Below are 21483 nucleotides of genomic sequence, written 5' to 3' on the forward strand. Positions count from 1 at the left end.
GTGAGATTTCCATCATCATGCTCTAGTTTGGGTAACCATTCATTAGGATCATTGTAGAGGAGATTCCTATGTTGGGGAAGGAGTTTTGACTATTATTTCATTATGGCTTAGTTATTATTTCTTCCAGATTTTTTTCCTATCAAAAATGGTGTACTTCAATAATATTTTAAAATTGTTAAAGTGTGCTCTGATTTTCTTATAATACAGATTTAAGAAGTGAACCTCTTTTTTTAATAAATGCTCTCTCCCATATGTTAAAAGTGTATACAACATATAAAGTCAACATTACAGATTGATCCACAACTGATATCACTAATCATTATAAGTGTTAATTAAAATTTTAGTTATAGTATTTTGACTGCCTTTCTAGATATTTGAAAAACAAATTCTTGAGGTTTCATTAGTTGACTTGAATCCTTGAAAATATATTCATGGTAGCATCTTGAATATCTTCTCAGTTTTCTTGTGGCAAATGTATTTGGCATCTGTTGAGGTTGAGCTGGGCTTAAAATGGAAAACATTCATTGGCTGATAATGATAATTGGTTTTTCTCCCACAGAAGGCATTTTTTAAAATAAGGTCAGATCCTCCATTTTTTTCCTTTTCACCTGCTCCTGTCTTCTTGGTTTATTGAATTTAAAAGTGAGGCTTATATTCAGAAAAGAGTTCCTAAGAGGAAATGAAGAAGTCATTCTCCTATACTGTCTACCTGCTCTCTCTCTGGCTGCCATATTGAAAGAGACTTGGGTACAGGTCATTGAGTTTTTGCAACTGAACATTTTCTATCTCATAACCTTTCCAGAAGGGCTGTCATTAGTTCCTCCATATGTTTGGTTATGCTTTTAGCTTATAAAAACATCACCATACAAAATTGCATCTTAGAGAAAAAAGACAATAATTCTCAAATTATACTTGACATTTGTAAATTTGCTTTGCGAGCACTTCACACTTCATTGAGAAGTCATACACAATTATCAAGTCATTAGCATAGACATTTTAAGTAGGAAATTTCAAAACACAAGTTAGAGAGTTATAAACAAAGAGGCAGCTAGCATTGGGTGCTCTCTTGTTCTTAGACTGTTGACTGTTTATTCAAATGTTGGCAGAAGTGTCCCTGTGAACAAGTGTATGAGTTAAGGATTGCATTTGGCTGCTAGTAATAACAACTTAAAACTGAATAAATCCTATCCTACTTATTTTTATGCCACGTGGAAGAAGTCTGCAGGTCCCCAGTTCAGGTATAGCAGCTCTACAGTGCCGACAGGGGTCCAGACCCTTCTAGCTTTCTCTTCTGCCATCTAAAGGTGATTCTTACTTAGAGTACTGCTCTCAACAGTAGATTGAATGTTTATATAATTATCACCTGGAGAACAAGAATACATCATGGCTATTTGAAGGTTAATTCTAATCATGGCATGAAAAAATGAATTAGAGGGGGACAGTGTTTGTGATGGATGTTCAGCCTAAAAGTGGATAATGGGGCTATGTGCAAGAGAAGAAATGGTAATGAGATCAGTTACAGAAATATTTAGAATTCTGCCTATTTCTATGTTGTAGTTAAGGTAGGTAGGAGAAAAAAATGAACAAAGGGTAAGTATGAGGGCCCATATGTATAGATCAAACTTCACTGACAAACATGATAGTATCTGCCTGAAACAGTAGTAATGATACCAGAGTAGAAAACTGTGATTTCTAAGTGATGGTCCGGTTCAGTGATAATAAAATACGGGCATGTTAGAAAATTAGAGGCTCTGGGAAATCCCACAATGATGAATTGTTGAAACATTAAAATTTTGCTTTACCCAATGTTTCCCAAACTTATTTACTGTGTTTAGTCTTGTTTTGCTTTAAACAGAATGGCTTTATGCATCCTGAGAAAGCATTTGGGGAATACACTACCAGTTCTTAGTGCTTACCTCGTTAGAAGACTGTGCATGTGCCTTTAGGATACAAACATTGATGTGTGGCATTCCCTCAGTTTAAGCTCCAGTGCACTGTAATACATATAAGGTTTTAGCTGATGGAGAACATGACTTTTTTTTTTTTTTAAGATTTTATTTATTTATTTCACAGAGAAAGAGACAGTGAGAGAGGGAACACAAGCAGGGGGAGTGGGAGAGGGAGAAGCAGGCTTCCCGCTGAGCAGGGAGCCTGATGCGGGGCTCGATCCCAGGACCCTGGGATCATGACCTGAGCCGAAGGCAGACGCTTAACGACTGAGCCACCCAGGCGCCCCTTCTTTTTTTTTTTTTTAAAGATTTATTTCACAGAGAGAGAGACAGTGAGAGAGGGAACACAAGCAGGGGGAGTACAACATGACTTTTATTCTTCAGGTTCTGACAGCCTAATAAAGATTGCCATATAGATAAAAATAAACTTAAATCGAGGGGCTTGTTCCTATAACTGAATTGTAGTCACTCATATTGTCTTTTAGTCTGGTGAAAACACTTGTTATCACCTAGGAAAACATTTGAATAGACTAAGAAACTTAGCTGGATGATGGCCTGAACTCACATGCAGAAGACTTTAACACTATGTATGTATAACACATTTGCATAGTTAATTAACTTACTGATTGTGATCACTTACATCTTTGAAAGTAATCTCAGTGCTCTGCAAAAAGAAGTTATTTTTAATTCTCTTAAACATTTTTTTTGTCGTTGCATGCCAACAAAAATGTTCTTAACATGTAGGTCCAAAATTGCGTCCTGTATTGGGGAAAATAATATAATCACTCTATAAACATAATAGATTCAATGGCTGATTGAAAGCATGTTTAGCCAAGTTTTTCGACAGATTTCTTCAGTGGCTTTACTTAGGGTTACCTGTTCTATAAAGCTTTAAAGAAACAAGATGGAACTTGAAAAAAAAAACCTTCAAATTCTTTTCCCACGTGTAGTGCTTCAGCAATAGTTGATACTGTACCAAGATTATATTCCAGAATTGATCTTGAGTAGGTTGATTCATACGCATCTCTTTGGTTCCTCAGACATAAAAGTACAATTGGAATACAATTAACAATTTTAATGACCAAGAAAAGTAACAAGGAGAAAGACAATTTCATTATCCAGACCTGTGAAAACTTTCTCTTTTTTTGAACAAGAACATGAAACTAAAGTCAACAAAATATTTATTTGAAGTTTTCAGGAATTTGAGTTTTTTGAAGTATGTATACTGAACGAATATTCTTGTGAGTGACAGTTAATCTCATGCTTTCTTTTGCTGTTTCAACATTTGTTAAAGAATTTTCTAAAGTAAAGGACCAAATCACTTTTTTGGTAACAAAGCCTTAAAGCTATTGGAGTGGTCATGTTGAATATTCTTAGTATTTGGCATGATACTTGTAGAAAGTATCGGTAGTTTGATTAAGTTTACACGTTTCAGGTGTATACAGAAAATTTTCTATTTTAAATGAATCCTTATTAGTGAAATCTTTTGACTAACATTTTTTTCCTAAGTACTTAGTTCTGGGCAAAGAAGAGTCCGTTCATTATAGCTTCATTATAGGTTTCACTTTGTGAATACAGGGTGATGGTGGTTTGGCCATTATTAAAGAAACTGAAAATATTGTATACTGATGTTTGAATTGCTTCTCAGACCAGTAAAAATTTTTGGTTCACAGACTCTTTCATTCATTAACGAATTTGAAGAAGATAATTGGATATTCTGCACTACTTCTTATTTTGAAGGACAAAAACTCGTACAACTCTTACTCTTTTGATAACCTCCTAGACATGGTTAGTTGCTACCTTTTATATTATCATAAAAATGTGTGATTCTTTTGTTCTTGATTCAGAAAAGGGGGTGAGAAGCTGAGTGAAAAGAAACCTTGAAAAATAGTGATTTCCTTATACATGATTTGAAAGAATTTGTATCATTTTATATGAAATACCTATGTGTTCTTCTTTCCTGTAAGTGTGTCTGTATTTGATTTATGGTGTATATTTTGTTCTGACTAAATCTAAGCATGAAAACTAATGAACTTCATTATGTGGAACATACAGCTTTGAGAACACTATTAATATGGTACTGTAAGGTAACTAGACGCTGTAATTAGTTATTTTGCTTGGCTTTAATTAGAAGCCCCTGAATTGTCTTCTGGTTTCAGGATGAGCCCATGGAGCGCTGTGAGCAGTGCTCAGATGTGTGTAACAGCAGAGGAGCAGTTGAGGAATTAAAGACTAGCTATTAGCCCCACCTCTGTACCTGATTGCATGGGCCTGAAAAAGTTGCTTAACATCTGTGAGCCCTCATTCATTTATCTGTTAGATGGGATGATTCCTGCCTTGGCTTGTATCATGGTTAGGATCAGGGGAGCCAATAAAACAGAACATACTCTGAGAGGAAGAATATACTCTTCAGCAGCAAGGAAGAACAGTGGGAAAAAATGGGGGATTGCAAACCTCTTTAGACTTCGATTTGGCAACTCAGATGTTTTAAAACTGTAATATTTTATCATTAGAGTCTATTGTGAGCCATAGGCTTTGAAATTTTACATGTAATTGGAACTTACACATCTGGAATCCGAGATAGTAAGTTCAGTATTTTCATATACTGATGTTTGCAATCAAATTATGGTTACATATATTCATGTTGAAGTAAAAAATCCAATAAATGGACATACATTGCTTAAGGATATGAAACCTGTGATACAAAGGTAAAATAGTGAAACTTTTTGCAAAATGATCTTTAGAACTTTGATTTACTTGGTTCCTAATTGGACTCTAGTAGTCCGTGTAACACATGCCGTACTGAAGTCTAAAGACACACCCATAAAAATGCACACACAAAAGAATTACTTATTTTGAACTTTGATGGACCTTTATGTAGCTAGAAGGAGGACACTATTGTGTCCTTTTTAGGATTTTTGTAAGTACTATTACATAGCTAGTTTTGAAACTTAAGTTTTAAAAGTAAAATAAAAAATTTTTGTTTATTTTTACAGGATTTGAAACAAAACTCACAAGGTTCTCTACCACAAAAAACTGTAATAACACTGAGTGCAGAGCCAAGGTAAATACATAATTTCTCATACACTTTGCTACTGTTCTGACTTGACTTTTTTGCTTTTCATGTTTCTTTTCCCTAGCCAGGATATACTTTGAGGCAGTATTTTGTTTAATAAATTTATTAATTTAAAAAAATTTTTTGAAGAAATGGATTTTTCTCCCATGACTGTCATGTTCAATGTTAATAGTTAACACAGTGTTTGATACATTAATTGCTGAATGAACAATTACAACTATTTTTTTTACAGATATTTGGTATGGGATCATAAATATGATTTATGATTATGTTTTTTCTTAACCCTTTGTTAACTTATCTTTTCATTGATCCCTGATCCCATTTTTAAAATGAAGGAAGAAACTTAATTATGAAAAGTTCCTACTATAAATTGCTTACTAGATAACTGTCATTGTGCTGGCCAGACTGTCTCATTTTGGCATTGTGGATTTATGTTAAGGCAAATGGGAAGGGTGTTCAGTTGACCTGAAAATGGGGCGATTAATTGGTGGCTGCCTCTGATTTATAAAGAAATGTTTTGTGTTTTTATTGGTAATCATTTAACCAAGTCTTCTGTTTTAAATGACCAAATATCACTAGGTCAGTACCCACTATCCCCAGATACACACTATATTCTTATATAATATAACTTTTTGCTATCTAAAGTGAGAAATTTAGTATGTACAAATTGTAGGATAAAAAAAATAATTGTAAAGGATAATTCATGATTTTAGGTATTCTTTATTAGAATCATTTTAAAATAAATGGAATCAAAGTATTACAGAAAATTTACAATTGCTAATAAAATTGACATTTTGGTTACTCAGAAAATAAAGCCTTAGTTTGCTAAATCTCTTCAGGAAGTAGAGACTTAAAAATGTATACAGCTCATACCTTAGAACAAGAAGACAGGTATTTTTTAGTAACACTAAAGTATCACTAAAGTAATGGTAAAGAAATCCTACATTTCTTTCTTTGGGCCAGAAAAAGAAGGGATTAACTGGAAAAGACAGTTTAAGTCTCAACTTTGAAGTCCTGTTGCAGGCTTAACAGCTTTCAGGTTGCCAAGTCATAAGAGAGTAATGATACTCCCATTACAAAATGTTTTCTTTGTCTTAAAATATGTAATATTTTGATGTAGTTGAGGTTGTGTGGCTGTTCCTTAACTATTTTGCCCCTAATAAACTCTGGTATTAGGCATAATCCCCCTTTTTCTATTTTGGTAGGGGAAGATCTTTGTTTCTGCTGACTGTAAGAATGCCTTATGCTTGCTATAAATAATTTATGCCCCTTCCCCACCCCATTAGTCTTCCTCTGGGTGAATGGTAGGGTGGGTGGGATGGAGCCCTAATGGGTTACAAACCCTATGGCTTTTCTTCTTCCTCTATTGTCCTTGCTTTAGCCAGGAGTAAGTGGTATTTTAGCTCTACTTATGCTGGAGGAAGAAAGGAGATCCAGGTGTATTAACTAAGAAGAAATATATTTTGAGCTTTAATATTGAGGAGTTTTAATTATACATCAACGTAAATAGCATTTTGGGGACTATTAGTAAAATGATTGCTTTCTGATATTTCCTTTTAAACAGTTTGTATTTAAATAGTGTTCTTCATCTTAATATTACTCCTTCACAGTTCTTTTCTACCAAATGTCAGTGCTACTACTGTTTCTGTAGTTAGGTGAATTGGGAGTACTTAGGATTGTCAAGTTCTTATTTGTATCTTTATTATCTGTTTTGTACTTGAGGACCTCATGAATAGAACTACTTATACTTCTGGTTTTAAAATCTATATTTTACTTGTTAGCCACAAATAATCTGAGCTGATCTCTCAACAAAATCAGAGAAGAATGGAGGAATGACAGTGGCCTTTAAAATGGAAGAATTTCATAGTTTTATTTAGCAGATACTGAAAGTGATATCATTGCACTTCTCAGTCTTGAAGTTGAAAGTTTCAGGAGTATGGTCATGAGTCTTTCTCATGTTCTTCATGAGTCCCTATATAATGATCTAAGGCTTAGCATTATTTTGGCGATAAGAATAATTCTTGTTTGAGCAACAATTTATTAATCTAAATAAAACATGCATTCTCAGTGAGAGAGACATCCTCCTTAGGAGGGTAAAAATTGGTTCTTGGGGAGTTTGAAAAAAAGTATTTTTTTAAATATATAAAGCATAAAAATAGTACTCAATAGTACAATAACAGATATACTTTTAAGTGTATTAAAATTGTATGGGGGGATGATTAACAAAAAATGTCTAAAGAGTCTTTAAGGAGTTATGTGAAAAGTCTGAGAAATACTGATCTAACTCACACAATTTCATAGCTATTTTTTTTTAAAGTTTTTATTTATTTGACAGAGAGAGACACAGCAAGACAGGGAACACAAGCAGAGAGAGTGGGAGAGGGAGAAGCAGGCCTCCCGCTGAGCAGGGAGCCCGATGTGGGGCTCGATCCCAGGACCCTGGGATCACGACCCAAGCCAAAGGCGGACACTTAATGACTGAGCCAGCCAGGCGCCCCTAACTCACACAATTTCAATAATACATGTAAATGACTTTGATCATGCTGTTTGGCAACATTAGTTATAGCTATAACCTAACATAAGTTAGTTTGGGAGTCTTTAAAAAGGAGTGGCTAGGGGCGCCTGGGTGGCTCAGTGGTTAAGCGTCTGCCTTTGGCTCAGGTCATGATCCCGGGGTCCTGGGATCGAGTCCCGCATCGGGCTCCCTGCTCGGCGGGAAGCCTGCTTCTCCCTCTCCCACTCCCCCTGCTTGTGTTCCTGCTCTCGCTATCTCTCTCTCTGTCAAATAAATAAATAAAATTAAAAAAAAAAAAAGGAGTGGCTAATCTGCTCATGGGGATGTGGTACATATCTGTGAGCCTGATTGAGTTCACAAGGTTGGGTAAGCTCTATAGTATATGCATTCATAGTCTTTATGTGGAAAGAAGGTATAATTGAGAGTTAAAAGTTAGGGCACCCTGAACAAGTCATAAATTTTCTAGCCTTAAATAATCCTTTAATGTACCGAGGTGTTTCTTTTCCTCCAAGGCCCAATTGTAAAAAAAAAAAAACTGTAGTACAAAGATTTACAGGATTAGGGACGTGGAGGACATAGAGGATGGAAGGTAAACTCCTAGGACAGGCAGGGATTTCAGTCTCCTTTCAGTGTTTAGTACTTGAGGCAGGATGGAAGCAAATATCACTGCAGCACAGGACGCCAAATCATGTGTTTTGACAACGTGTGAAGGAACTTTTTTTTTTAAATGTGGATAATTTGAAATGCCACGGAGTATACAACTAAAATCTGAAACTTCTGTAAATCTGAAAATTTAATTTTTCAAGTAGAAAACTTTTAGTTTGAGAGCAATTTATTCAAACCCATTACAAATTTACCATTAAGTGCTTTTAATGTTTAACAAGGCGTTTATTGGTAAGGGATTTTTGGCCAGAAAAAAGAAGGGATTAACTTCAAATGAAACCACCAACCATGTGGAGACACAAAAGAAGTCCTTGTTTTTGGGGCTTGGGTGACTTTAGAGTATCAAACAGATATTAAAAGTACTCAGTTCCAGAAAAGGCACTCAGTACCTCCATTGTCATGTGCTTGTTGTAATGGTTCTTCCTGGATGGCTGCCCAGCACCTCTAATTTAATTTCCTCTTGTTTTCTCCATGTGTGCTTTCTTTTTGGATCCTAATCTTTATTAATAGCATCATTCTCTTTTTGGTTGTCTAGGTGCTGAAAAATAGTCTTTATATGGAAAGCAGGTACAATTAAGAGTTAAGAGTTAGGACACCCTGAACAAGTCATAAATTTTCTAGCCTCTAGAACCCACTTTGACTTCTACCTTTTCTTGTTCTTTTAAGTTTCATCAGCTGGAAAGTGTTTTGGATTTTCCCCTCTGCTCACCTCTGACATTCTTCGTCTCCTGTCTTCCTATTACTTTCTGGTTTTAAGGCCTCTATTATGATTTTTTTTTTTTAATGTTTTACTTGAACTACTGCAATGACTTCCTGCTCTTCTGTCTTCAGTTTCTCTCTGCCCCTGATTTATTGCATGTAGTTGTCACAGGAATCTACCCATAGCGGAACGCAAGAAAGACACCTGGGTGGAAGCAGCAAGGCTTCTCGGACCTAGCTTCAGAACTCCTAGAAGGTCCTTTCCGCTACATTCTTAGTGAAGCAAGTCACTAGCGTCAGCCAAGATTCAGGGGGAGGGAATTATTCTCCATTACTTGAAGGGAATGATGGCAGTCATCTTTGGAGACGGTCTACCACAGTTTATCCACTGGCCACTACAATTCACATACAATTCACCATGTGCACAATATTCCACCTCCTCCCACGATGCCAAAGTGCCATCCCATTATGGTACTGGCCTCAAATTTTCATCTAAATCAGATCCAAAATGACTCAATCATGTAACTGGGAATTGATGTTTTCTTATTTCTCTCAGTATAATAATTATTTGAAGTTAATTCTGCTAGACTGTAAACTCCTTGACAGTAGGAACTATTTCTTTTATTTATTTCTCCCACCATGCCTGTGGAATTGCAGTCAACATAGTAAGAATTGAATAAAGACTTGTTGAAATACAATTAATTACTGATTGAAGAGACTATTAAACTTCAGACACCAGATATGCGTAGACATTCTATGTGACGATGTGGTATCCTGGTATATCTTCTCTCCAAATAGTTCTTTCATCTAGTATTTGGAGTTTGGATGCCAGAGGGCTTATGAATACACTAAATAATACTACAAGCAAAAATAAATAACAACTCAAAGCTTTGAATTTGCTCAACATTTGGACAACTGTTCATTGGAGATTATAGAGTTTCATACCATGGGACCTGAAAAATTTTAGGTTGCCTCTCAGCATCATTGCATTCTTACAGAATTACCTTTGTTGAGATTGCTTTCTTGAAGGCTCTTTAGAATGGGTGGGTTCAAAAGATACTCCCAAATATCTAAATGAGTTGACTTGATCAGATGACTTTTTTTTTCTTTTTTATATTTTATTTAAATTGAAGTTAGTTAACATACAGTTTATTATTAGTTTCAGAGGTAGTATTTAGTGATTGATCAGTTGCCTATAACACCCAATGCTCATTACATCAAGTGCCCTCTTTAATGCCCATCACACAGTTACCCCATCCCCCCCACGTCCCCTCCAGCAACCCTCAGTTTGTTCCCGGTAGTTAAGCATCTCTTGTGACTTGCCTCCTTCTCTGTTTTTATCTTATTTTATTTTTCCTTCCCTTCCCCTATGTTCATCAGTTTTGTTTCTTAAATTCTAGATATTAGTAAAATCATGATATTTGTCTTTCTCTGACTAACTTATTTCACTTAGCGTAATACACTCTAGTTCCATCCACATTGTTGCAAATGGCAAGATTTCATTCTTTTTGATGGCTGAGTAATATTCCACTGTGTGTATGTATGTATATATACATACACATCTTCTTTATTCATTCATCAGTGAGTGGACATTGGGGCTCTTTCCGTGTTTTGGGTACTGTGGACATTGCTGATCAGATCAGTTTTTACACACAAGACTTTCTGTTGTTGCTGACTTAGAGTATTTGCCTGATTCTGCATTTTGTGTTTTTAATGTTGTTATCACAAACCATTCTTCTCACAGTAATTATCTATTAGTGTAATGGAATTCAAGACTTTAAATCATTTTTTCATCTGTTACCATATCATCAGTGTATTTTTAGACCAAATCACACTGTATCTAATCTTCCTACCAGTTGTTTAAATGTAAGTTTTAAATGAAGTAACCAAATTCACAGCCGTACAGTTACTGTTTGGAGTGGAATTTCTAGGGAAATAGAATTCTCACCATTCAGATTCTGGCAGTGTTATTTATTATAATATAGACCTGGTAGAGTCATTTATAGCTCAAGAACTGAGCTGAGATTCCGCTACTTGAACGAAAGTGGTTCTAATCTGAGCACGTGGCGTCTCCTGAGAGAGCTGTGAACGTCACGATGCACCTTACTTTGTACCTGGTGGTTTTTCTTGGGGGAGCTCGAACAGTGTTAGCAGTGATAACTGTGATGAGTTGTGTAAGAACTGTGCTTTATTGCTCATGGATCGTAACAGTGTGAGCTCAGATCTTGTCATGCACTAGAAAACTAGTACAGAAATGTCTTCACATTAGTTAGCAGAAAAATAAATGTACAAAGTCACAGAGATTGAGGGTTTCTGTCCTTGATAATGAAGGGCTGCCTTTTAACATTATCCCAAGGGAATTTAAAGTAATAATAGAATACATGATTTGACTAGGATTTGACACTCTGGATCCTCTGCAGGTTCTGTTATTATGAGAGACTTTAGAACTTTTCTTTTAATGGGGCAATTGTTAACTGAGAGTACTGGAGACTCTTAAAAATAAAAAACTGAGTTCTAGTCTAGTAGAGGTCTGTCTGGGTATTAATAGCATAGTCTATTTAAGAGTTAATGCTCATTACTGGTTTTGAAGGCGTTCCTAAACTCTCCTCTGAGATGCTTTTTTGTTTAAGTATTTCTTGCTTGTGAAAGGTGTTTGTGTGTTTTCATCTATGTTGCATCTGAGTTACATTTTATTCATTTTGACTTGTTTCAAGATATAGATTGACCGGTTCTCCAATTATCCAGAAACACGTTTCAGCCTGTGTGTAATGTGGGATATTTTTAGAAAGGATGTCTCACCCAAAAGACTTGAGTAGAATATAGTACATTACTTTAAGTAACCAAAAACTTCCTAGGGAGTTGGAGATACTTTCAACATGATATATTAGTTAATTTTATGTTATAACTAGTTTTAGAGCAATCATGTCTGGATCACAACATCAAATAATCTTATCTGGTGTTTGCCATTCTAAATCAGTCATTCACAGGCTTGTCTTTTGCCTGACTTTTTTCAAGGAGATATAAAGGTCTCTGGGGGAGAGAATAGAAAAGGCCCTACCTTTCCCACAACAGTCTCCCTACCCTTAACATTTCTATTTATTTTATGATATCAGAAATGATGAGTATTAATTCCAGAAATACTGTTTCAGCCTTACATTGACTTAGATGAATAACACCTATTCTATGAAAAAACAAAAAAGTTGACACTTTGTTTTATGTGATGGCAGACTAGGGACTCTGAGACTGACTCTCTCAATTTCCTATTAAAACTCATGAAAACAAAGATGATGATCAACAATCAGAGGAACACCAAGTCTTGGTTTGACAGTCAGCCTATTGCCACAATTTAAGATATCCACAAACTATAAAGTTGATCAACTGGACTGGAAAATACAATTACTCACTGACCAGTGGTAAACAGTTAGAAATAATAGCTACATTGCAGGTCTCTAGAAGCAGGTGTGGAGATTGATTCCTTTTCCTTTTTATAATGTCTACCCCCAAAGCTTTGAAATTTGTGTACCTACCACCTAGAACAGAGAACTAATATTTTAATACAGGGACAGGGCTACTTTTTGAGGCTGTTAAGGAGATAAAGTAACTATTCTTTTCATTCTCTCTTCCTAAGATTTCTGTTAACCAATCTCCATTTAATTGGCCAACTAGATCAACTGATTCACTCCATTCCTTTTCTGTGCCCATGATAGCCTGACCTTGTCCCTAACAGGCCACTAGCTAGGGAAACTGGTACAATTCTCTCCCTCTGGTCTTTCCGTTGAATTGTATGATTATCATGAAACAATTATTTATTCCCAGATCAGTTGTTCTTGTTATTTTTCTTACACAATTTGATTAATTTTTATTGAACTGATGAATTATACAAAAGATTGTTTTTTTTTTAAATGAAGTTGGGTTCTTTAGAAATTTTCAACAAATGTGAGTCACTGGTGAGATGCCTAAAAAAAATTGGGAAGAAGTCATAAAGATGTAGAAGCAGTCTGTACTCATATGGCTTAATATTTTTTCAAGTGGTGAAATTCTTGGTCTGCTTTAGAAAAACCTAATCTGGAAACCATACATGATTAATCACATGCATGGTTATGCAGAAAATATGACACAGGACTCCAGTTAGTGGTCCCATAGTTAAACCAGAAGCTTTGCTCTTAATATCAATAGATTAGGAAATGTTATATATATAAGTATATATAAAACATATATGAAAACATGAATTATTAAGTCATATGTGTGTAACTTAAAATTGTACTACTTAAACTTTAACTTTCAAGTCAACTTTATCTCTTTCAGTTAATAGGTCTATTGCCAGCCTTAATCACACTTAAAAGAGGGCTTCCATTGTGTCTGTATTTCACAACCAATTTGGAGACTGAATCTGACAGAAATAAAATAGGCAGGTGCAGCCACTCTGGAAAACAGTATGGAGGTTCTTCAAAAAGTTGAAAATAGAGCTGCCGTACGACCCAGCAATTGCACTACTGGGTAGATACAAATGAGGTGATCCGAAGGGGTACGTGCACCCGGATGTTTATAGCAGCAGTGTCCACAATAACCAAACTATGGAAGGAGCCAAGATGTCCATCAATAGATGAATGGTTAAAGAAGAAATGGTATATATATATGTGTGTGTGTGTGTGTGTGTGTGTGTGTGTGTGTATACACACACACATATACACACATACACACACAATGGAATATTATGCAGCCATCAAAAAAAAATCTTGCCATTTGCAACGATGTGGATGGAACCAGAGGGTATTATGCTAAGCGAAATAAGTCAATCAGAGAAAGACATGTATCATATGATCTCACTGATATGAGGAATTCTTAATCTCAGGAAACAAACTGAGGTTTGCTGGAGTGGTGGGGGGTCGGAGGGATGGGGAGCTGGGTGATAGACATTGTGGAGGGTATGTGCTATGGTGAGCGCTGTGAATTGTGTAAGGCTGTTGAATCACAGACCTGTACCTCTGGAACAAATAATACATTATATGTTAAAAAAAGAGAGAGAGAGAAAAGATAGAAGGAAGGGAAAAATGAAGGGGGAGGGGGGAACCGGAGGGGGAGATGAACCATGAGAGACTATGGACTCTAAGAAACAAACTGAGGGTTCTAGAGGGGAGGGGGGTGGGAGAATGGGTTAGCCTGGTGATGGGTATTAAAGAGGGCACGTACTGAATGGAGCACTGGGTGTTAATACGCAAATAATGAATCGTGGAATGCTACATCAAAAACTAATGATGTAATGTATGGTGATTAACATTACATAATTAAATAAAAAAAAAAGAAATAAAATAGGCAGAAACAAGTGGGGAACTGATGGTAGAGCACTGACCTAGGGAAGTATCCGTTCAAGGAAATTACTATTGACAGTGGCATGGGCCAGAAGGATACCCATGATAGTCTTTGCTGAAGAAAGAATCCCTCCATTTGTTCACCAGAGTTGGCATAAAACAATGAATATACAGGCATAGCCACCTTGGATGGTAGCCCTTTGGACCTTTGCAATCAGGCTGGCTCTATGCATGTGGACTTACATTCCTTATTATATATTTTATATATTATATAACTTACTCTTCTCCATCACTGCATTTTTCTTCCCCTCCTTTAGGCATTATTAACAAACTGGTTATTTAATTTATTTATTTCTTGCTGTCTGTCTCCCTTGCTAAAATATTAGCTCCATGATGGCAGGGAACTACCTTGCTTTTGAATCCCCTGGCAAATCCCTTGCTTTTGAATCCCTTGCCAAATACTTGTCAAATAAACTAACTCTAGGTAAGAGAGGGGCTTTAATGCCAAAATAAAGACCAAGAGTACCTTTAGCATACACAGGGTCTGGATATCTGCTTCTGTGAGGGTAAGTAAAGGGAAAGTTATCCTAGCAAACCTTTGCAAAGGCTCTACAGAACGACAGAAAGTAGCGCTACATGAAGACTCAGAAGAACAATTTACCTTTTAAAATGATTTATTACAGAGACCAGGAAAACATTACAAAAAAACCTCTTTGGAGTTCTCAAAAAATTTGAGTCATGATCTCTAAGAAATCTGAAACGGGAAACAAAGAGCCGAGATGAAAAACTGGTGAGATGATACGGGGAAGGGACAAAAGGGAAGGTTATTGGTGGGGGCGCGATGAGTGAGCATCTTTACAAGTGATACTGAAGACTGAGGCCGACATTGTGAAAGAGTGTCCAGTGACACGAAAGAAAAAAACCCATGAGATGCTTTGCAAGAATGCAGAGAAAAGGAAGAGGAGTGGAAACAACAGGAGAGAAGATGATTGGTATGCAGGATAAGATTTAAACAAAAGACAGTGATTTTCTTCAGGAGAAAAAAATGGAGCAGAGACAATGATCAAAGACAGAACTGATGGAAAGTTTTCTGAGCTGAGAAGGTCTGACTTTATAGATAAAAGGGTTAAGTTCTGGGTAATACAAATGAAAAGAGGGTCACTCCTGTTATGTCTTGGTAACTTAGTCCAATTAAAAGGAAAGGGGCATATTGTAGAAGTACCCAAGCAGAAAGATATATACTGTGTAATATGGAACAAAAGCTAAACAGACTTAGGTTTCTTCTCTGTAATGAGAAGACTATAGAGTTTTTAAATCATTTTATACTCACAGTTATCTTTTGTATGTGAAAGCAACAAAAAAATACATTTTCAAATATGAAAACACAAAATGAACCATGGGTACTCTTCTTTTTGAATATTTTCTTGATAAAGTCAACTCAGCTGACTAATATTTGAATCAAAAGTAAGAAGGCCTTGAAAATAATGAGACATCGTGAAATGCAGATCATGACTGGAAATTTGGTTACCGGAACTGAAGCTAGGGATGTACTGTAGAAAAAGCTACAGGAATATAGATCTGTGACTTCAGATTATGTTAACATCTAAAAGAGGTGGAGAGTCAAGAGCATATAAGAGATCTTAAATAAGTAATTGTTTTGCCTCAGGAAGATTTAAAAGATAAAAGCTCCTGGTGAGAGTGATATTTCCTACTCAGTTGCCTTCATTTATTGTCCATGTACTGGTGACTCACCACATCCATATCTCTTCTGAGAAAAGTTGGCCAAGTTCTGCCCACAGGCCAGATAGGTAGCTCCGTCGGGATGGTCCACCTGTACCTCCATTTCAGTGCGTATAAAACTGAACTCCTGGGGCACCTGGGTGCCTCAGTCATTAAGCGTCTGCCTTGGGCTCAGGTCATGATCCCAAGGTCCTGGGATCAAGCCCCACATTGGGCTCCCTGCTCAGCAGGAAGCCTGCTTCTCCCTCTCCCTCTGCTTGTGTGTGTGTGTGTGTGTGCTCTCTCTCTGTCAAATAAATAAAATCTTTTTTTAAAATTTTTTTTAAATTAAAAATAAAACCGGATTCCTACTCTCTACTCAAATATTCTGTGGTCCTGAGCTCCTTAATAAAATTTCAGCATCATCATCCAGTTACCTGGGCCTCAATTTTTGAGTGATCATGTATTCCAGTTTTTCATTAGTGTCCCCTTCAGTCCCTGCTCATCTCTGTCTCTTTCACTTTCTCCTTGTACCCAAACAAATACCAGGTCTCTTCATTCTACTTCCTAAACGTATCACAGTTTTGTCCGCTTCTCCTTAACTTCAGTACCAGTGCCCTCCTTTAGGTTGCTACTGTCTCTCCCCTGAGTGATGGCGACACTCCTGTAACAGGTGTCCGTCCCTCCCTCATACATTTGTTGGAGGAATTAAATAAGGTTACGTATATGAATTTTATAGTGTAGAATCTGGTACTTAGTAGGCATTTAACGGATACTAGCCATGATGTTTGAGCTGCTCAAAACTCTTCTTTTGTCCACTGCCCTAAGGCTAAACTTACAGACTCTTTAACTTGAATTATGTGTCTACATTTTGGTTTCTCTAGCATCATCTTTCACATTACCCCAGCCTGCACTCTGTGTTTCAGCCCTTCAACTATCAATTCTCTTAACATGCCGTGTTCTCTTACTTCTAGACCTTTGCTGCCTGGAAACAAAACAAAACCCCCCTACCAGCACATCCCCAGGCGCGCACGCACACACACACACACACTCTCTTTGCCTGATTGACCCCTGGTTATCGTTTAGGACTCAGCTTAAGTGTTACATTCTCTGGAAACTTTTTCCAGTATACTTGAGTCATATTAGGTGTCGTTCTTGTATGCTCCCATGGGACTGTGTGTCTAACCACTGTTGTCCCACATAGCACATGTATAATATTCCTATGAAGATGCTTGCTATAAACCCCGTGAAGGCATAGGTTGGGTCTTATTCATCATTCTTACATGACACCTAGCAGTCTGTCTAGAAAGTAACCCAGTAATACGTGCCAGGAGCGTTCAAACTAGGCATTGCACTGGAAAAAATCGATCCTGTGTAGAGATGAAGAGAACTGTGGGCAAAACCTTTCTCTCAGCTTTATCATCTGAAAAAATACTTTAAAAGACTTAAATGTTCAATAATAACCATCGAGGAATTGGTCAAATAAACTATGTTCATAAAATTCTATATAAAGAAGATGCCTGTGCTAGCATGTATTTTGTAATAAAGAGCATAGGATTGGTAAATTCTGAGGCTTAGCTTAAGTTTTTATGAAATCTGCCTTTCACATTCCATGGAGAAAATAAAGAAGACTCGCCTGAATTAAAGAAGTTATGAATGGTTGAATGAAATAAGAAGTACTTGGTATACAAGAGATGTTTGCTGATTGATCATTAAAAATTGTGGTAGAGAAGGTGACAATTATGAGAAGTTACGTGTAGTAATTGATAGGCAGTTAAGGACAGATTTAAAACTAAGCATCCCTCTGAGGAAAAGTATGTTTGTAGTGATCAATCTTTATGGGAAAATTTTTGCTTTAGGAGAATCATCTTGCATTCAGTATTACCTTCTTTTAAGATCAATAGGAGTTTTGGGTACTTCAGTATAATTTGTTGTGGGTATAGTGTTTCGCTTCAGATTGCATTCAACTGCATGTAACAAAAAGCATGCTACATTGGCTTCCCAAGAAACCAAGTTTCAAAGTAGTAGGTAGTCCGGGCCTTGTGATGTGTTCCATGAGGTCATGAAAGGACCAGGCCCCTTTTACCTCTCAGCTCTGAATTAGCCTGTGGTGGTTCTCATGGTTTCAAGATTGTGCCTGGTTCTCCAGACATTGCATTGTGTTCCAGCCAGGAAGGGGTAGGAGGAGCAAAGGATGAAAGTTATGCCACTTGAGTCTGCTGACTTTTATTAAATTGAGGATACAATAATTTTCTGGGAAGCTCCACTTGCTGAATTCTAATTATATTTCATTGGCCAGAACTGTGTCACGTAGCCACAAGCATGGAGAATCAAGGGCTTTTTTTTTTTTTAAAGCTACGATTACTGTCTTCCTGAGTAAAATTGAGTTTCTGTCAGGAAAGGAGAATATGGGAATGGCTATTGGGTAGGCAACTAGCATTATCTACTCATTAGGTTCATTAACTAGACGACTCAGGCCAGCTACCATATTTTCTGATCATGGACTACTCTTCCCTCCCCTCTTCCTCTCAGACTGGAGTTGTATTCTGCACACTGTGGAAACAGGTCTGTGCTGAATAAATCAGTCCTGGATGCTAGAAGCTTCTTAAAATCCTGTTCTCAAGACTCTCCTACCAGTTAGGTAGTAAAATCATATCTAACACAATTATTAAAGAAACAGATTTTCCATTTATTCTAAAACCAAAACATAATTAGATATTGTAAAATTAAGAATTGGGATAGAGATAAAGTAAAAGCATATATGTCCTGTTGGGATTTGGGGTATTCATATATAAAGAAAATATTCTTAAATGTTTACTGTTTCTTAGTGACCTATTTAGGGTCATGTTAAAAGATACTTATTCCTTGGTTCAGATAGTCAGCCATTCAGTGACAGATTTATTTTGTGTTCCTGCCTTTGTCGCACTGTGCTGGGATATGTTCATGTTCTCCTTCCCCTTTCATTTCTTGTGTTTTTTTGTTTTTTTGTTTTTTGTTTTTTTCTTTTTCTTTCTTGTTCAGAACCACAGATAGGGTGTCTTCTATAAGAAGTCTATGCCTTGGACTGCTTGTATAGCCTACCTTTAAATAAAATCCTCAATCCTTTACCTGAAATCTTTTGTGAATTCAGAATTTTTATTTTCTAGGAACATAATATGCATATATGGCATATTATTACATAAATATTTCAGTCTGGGACAGGGCTCATTAAATAATTTAAAATTTCTGAATATTAAGATCAAGTGGAATAAATAATTTTATGTGGCTTCATGTCAGTTCAGTTTAGGTTTTGCCACCAAATGAGTTTTGAAAAAACCTGATTTTCAGAATTTTTCAGATTTTGCAGATAGAGACTGTAGAGCTATATAATAAAGGTTTGGAAGAATTATGAAATAATTAGTTTAAAGTAATTAGCAAATTCCCTAATAAAGGCACAGTACAGGAGAAAGCACCATAACTCTTCTGACTTGCATTGGATTGTTACTAGCATCATGCTTAAGTGCCTCAACTTTTCCTCTTTGTCCAGCTTCCCATCCCTTCCAAAAATTGAAAAATGTCTGTCTTTCAAGAAATTTTTGCAAGTCAAGTGGTGCTGACTTTTCACCCTCAGTACCACATTCCCGAAGCACAGAGGTATTTAAGTGCTAACTTTTCTTCTTTATAAGAGTCCTTTCCTTGATTCTGCTTGTCTACTAGTGTTCTAGCCTCTTGAATATTCATTAGGCTTCCTCGTTATCAGAATTAAAAAAGAAATTCTTATTCCTTTCTTGCACCTCCTGAAAAAATACTTTTTATGGTTTTGTGTTAGGCAGTTTAAAGTTTATGATAGGCAGCTTTAAATAATATAACTATATTTATTATATATACATTTTTACTGTCACTTAGAAGTTTGAAGAAAATATTTATCAGTAGGCTACCATCATTCTCACATACTGATTTCTGAAAGATTTACAACGTGGTCAGAGTTTGTCTCCTTAGTGCTTTCAGGGCATGATATCTTAAATCATTCTTTTCATCAATTTTATGTGAACTTGAAAAGAATCTTCCTTTCCAGGCCCTTATAATTAGTCTACTGTGATTTTGTTCCTAGGTACAAAATTATTTTAGATTTTATTAGCTTTAGATTTTATCTGTGGAAGTGGCTGAACAGACTGCATTTAAAATGATAGTTTTAAGTTTTATTTCTTGAAAAGCAATGGCAAAGTAGTTATGTGTTCAGTGAACACCTGCTAAATTGCCTGGTTAGTCTGTGTTTTAATTGCCTTTTTATTGTTTATACTTTAAATCAAACTTTCTTAACTAGCTGCGTGGTTCTAGTTTGTTGTCAGATTATTATACAGTGAATTAAGTTTATACAAGGTGTTTTAGTTGTGTGGTTTGTCTAATGAAATCAAAGCGATTTTGTTTGTTGCTTCCAACATCTTGCAATTACCTCATCAAGGATCATAATTGGGAGAGTGCAGAAGATGGAGAGGAAAAATGTGTGCCCTCTGTGTGTTGGATTATGATGAGATATTTTGTTACACTGTGAAGGCAGAGTTAGCATGGGGACTACCAACTGTAATCTGGGAAGGATTATAATCATTTCCAGTTATGATATTTGGAAATGCATAACTTGGTAGAACTTAAGAAAAACTTGGGAAAGGAGATGAGATAGTGGCAAAGAAAAGCTGACGTTAGTTTTGCTGTATCTGCCAGGTAATGCAAATCTTGAACGATCCTCTTCTGTTATTGCTGTAATGCCAGAGGTTTTCCCCCCGTTAGTTGGAACTGTGTAATGCACCATGAAAGAGAGAAAGTAAATATCTGGACTACGAGTCATTTTTAAAAGTGATTTGTATTAGGGTTGGGCAGGGGGGAAGTGATGATTAAATGAGAGTCCTTAGCTGTTCTGTTTTGTTTTGTTTTCTGGTTTCTTGCACACTCAGTCCTCTGTTCTCTCTCTTCTTTCCTCCCCGTGTCCATTATGTCTTCTGAAATTGCTGAGACAGAGCTAATTAACTCAAAGCAGTTCACAGCATAGACTGAAGTGATATGGCGTATTTCAAAGTCTTCTGTTCTTCTGAACCAGATTTTTTTTCCTTCTAAATGCAGATTAATAAAGCGTGCACTACAAGAGGAACAAGGAAAAGGATTTTAGTGAAGGTATCCCGACCCTGAAAAAGTCAGGAAGGGCTTCAAGCCCATCTTGGACTTCAGAACACTTCACAACTTTGTGGTAAAAGAAAAATTTTAAATAGAGCCTTTGGACTTATTTATTTCATCCCTATTTGGAGAGCAGCATTATTTTATTATTTTCTTTTATTTTAGGCAAGAATATTGTATGTGAAATTAGGCTACTTTTCAAAGTAAAACATACCTGGGTTTTAGGGGTTTTTGTAGGTGCTTAAAATATACTCAAAGTATTATAGGTAGTTGGATGGCTTGTGTGTTTTTCTTCGAATCGTGTTCTTTATCCCTTGTGACATTGTGTTTGCCTTCACTGTAAGTGATGTTTTCTCTAGTGTTTTGTATCTTCTTCAGTTGGTTCATTGGATTGTAGAGTAGAATGTC

The 21483-nt window shown here is 36.3% G+C and overlaps 1 protein-coding gene across 1 annotated transcript in view; it reads left to right on the forward strand.

Moving 5' to 3' along the window:
- LOC135363147 (alpha-mannosidase 2-like) overlaps positions 1-21100 on the forward strand; it is an 82706-nt gene extending 61606 nt beyond the window's left edge. Inside the window, exons 10-12 of the mRNA XM_064583836.1 lie at positions 3623-3737; positions 4946-5013; positions 21025-21100. Of these exons, the coding sequence (XP_064439906.1) occupies positions 3623-3737; positions 4946-5013; positions 21025-21070 (229 nt within the window). The 3' untranslated portion in view covers positions 21071-21100. The remainder of the gene's footprint in view (positions 1-3622; positions 3738-4945; positions 5014-21024) is intronic.
- The last annotated feature ends 383 nt before the right edge of the window (positions 21101-21483 follow it).

Source organism: Mirounga angustirostris, unplaced genomic scaffold (genome assembly GCF_029215605.1).
Source record: "Mirounga angustirostris isolate CCGP_5_RB_7025 unplaced genomic scaffold, mMirAng1.0.hap1 SCAF_34, whole genome shotgun sequence".
Lineage (NCBI taxonomy): Eukaryota > Metazoa > Chordata > Mammalia > Carnivora > Phocidae > Mirounga > Mirounga angustirostris.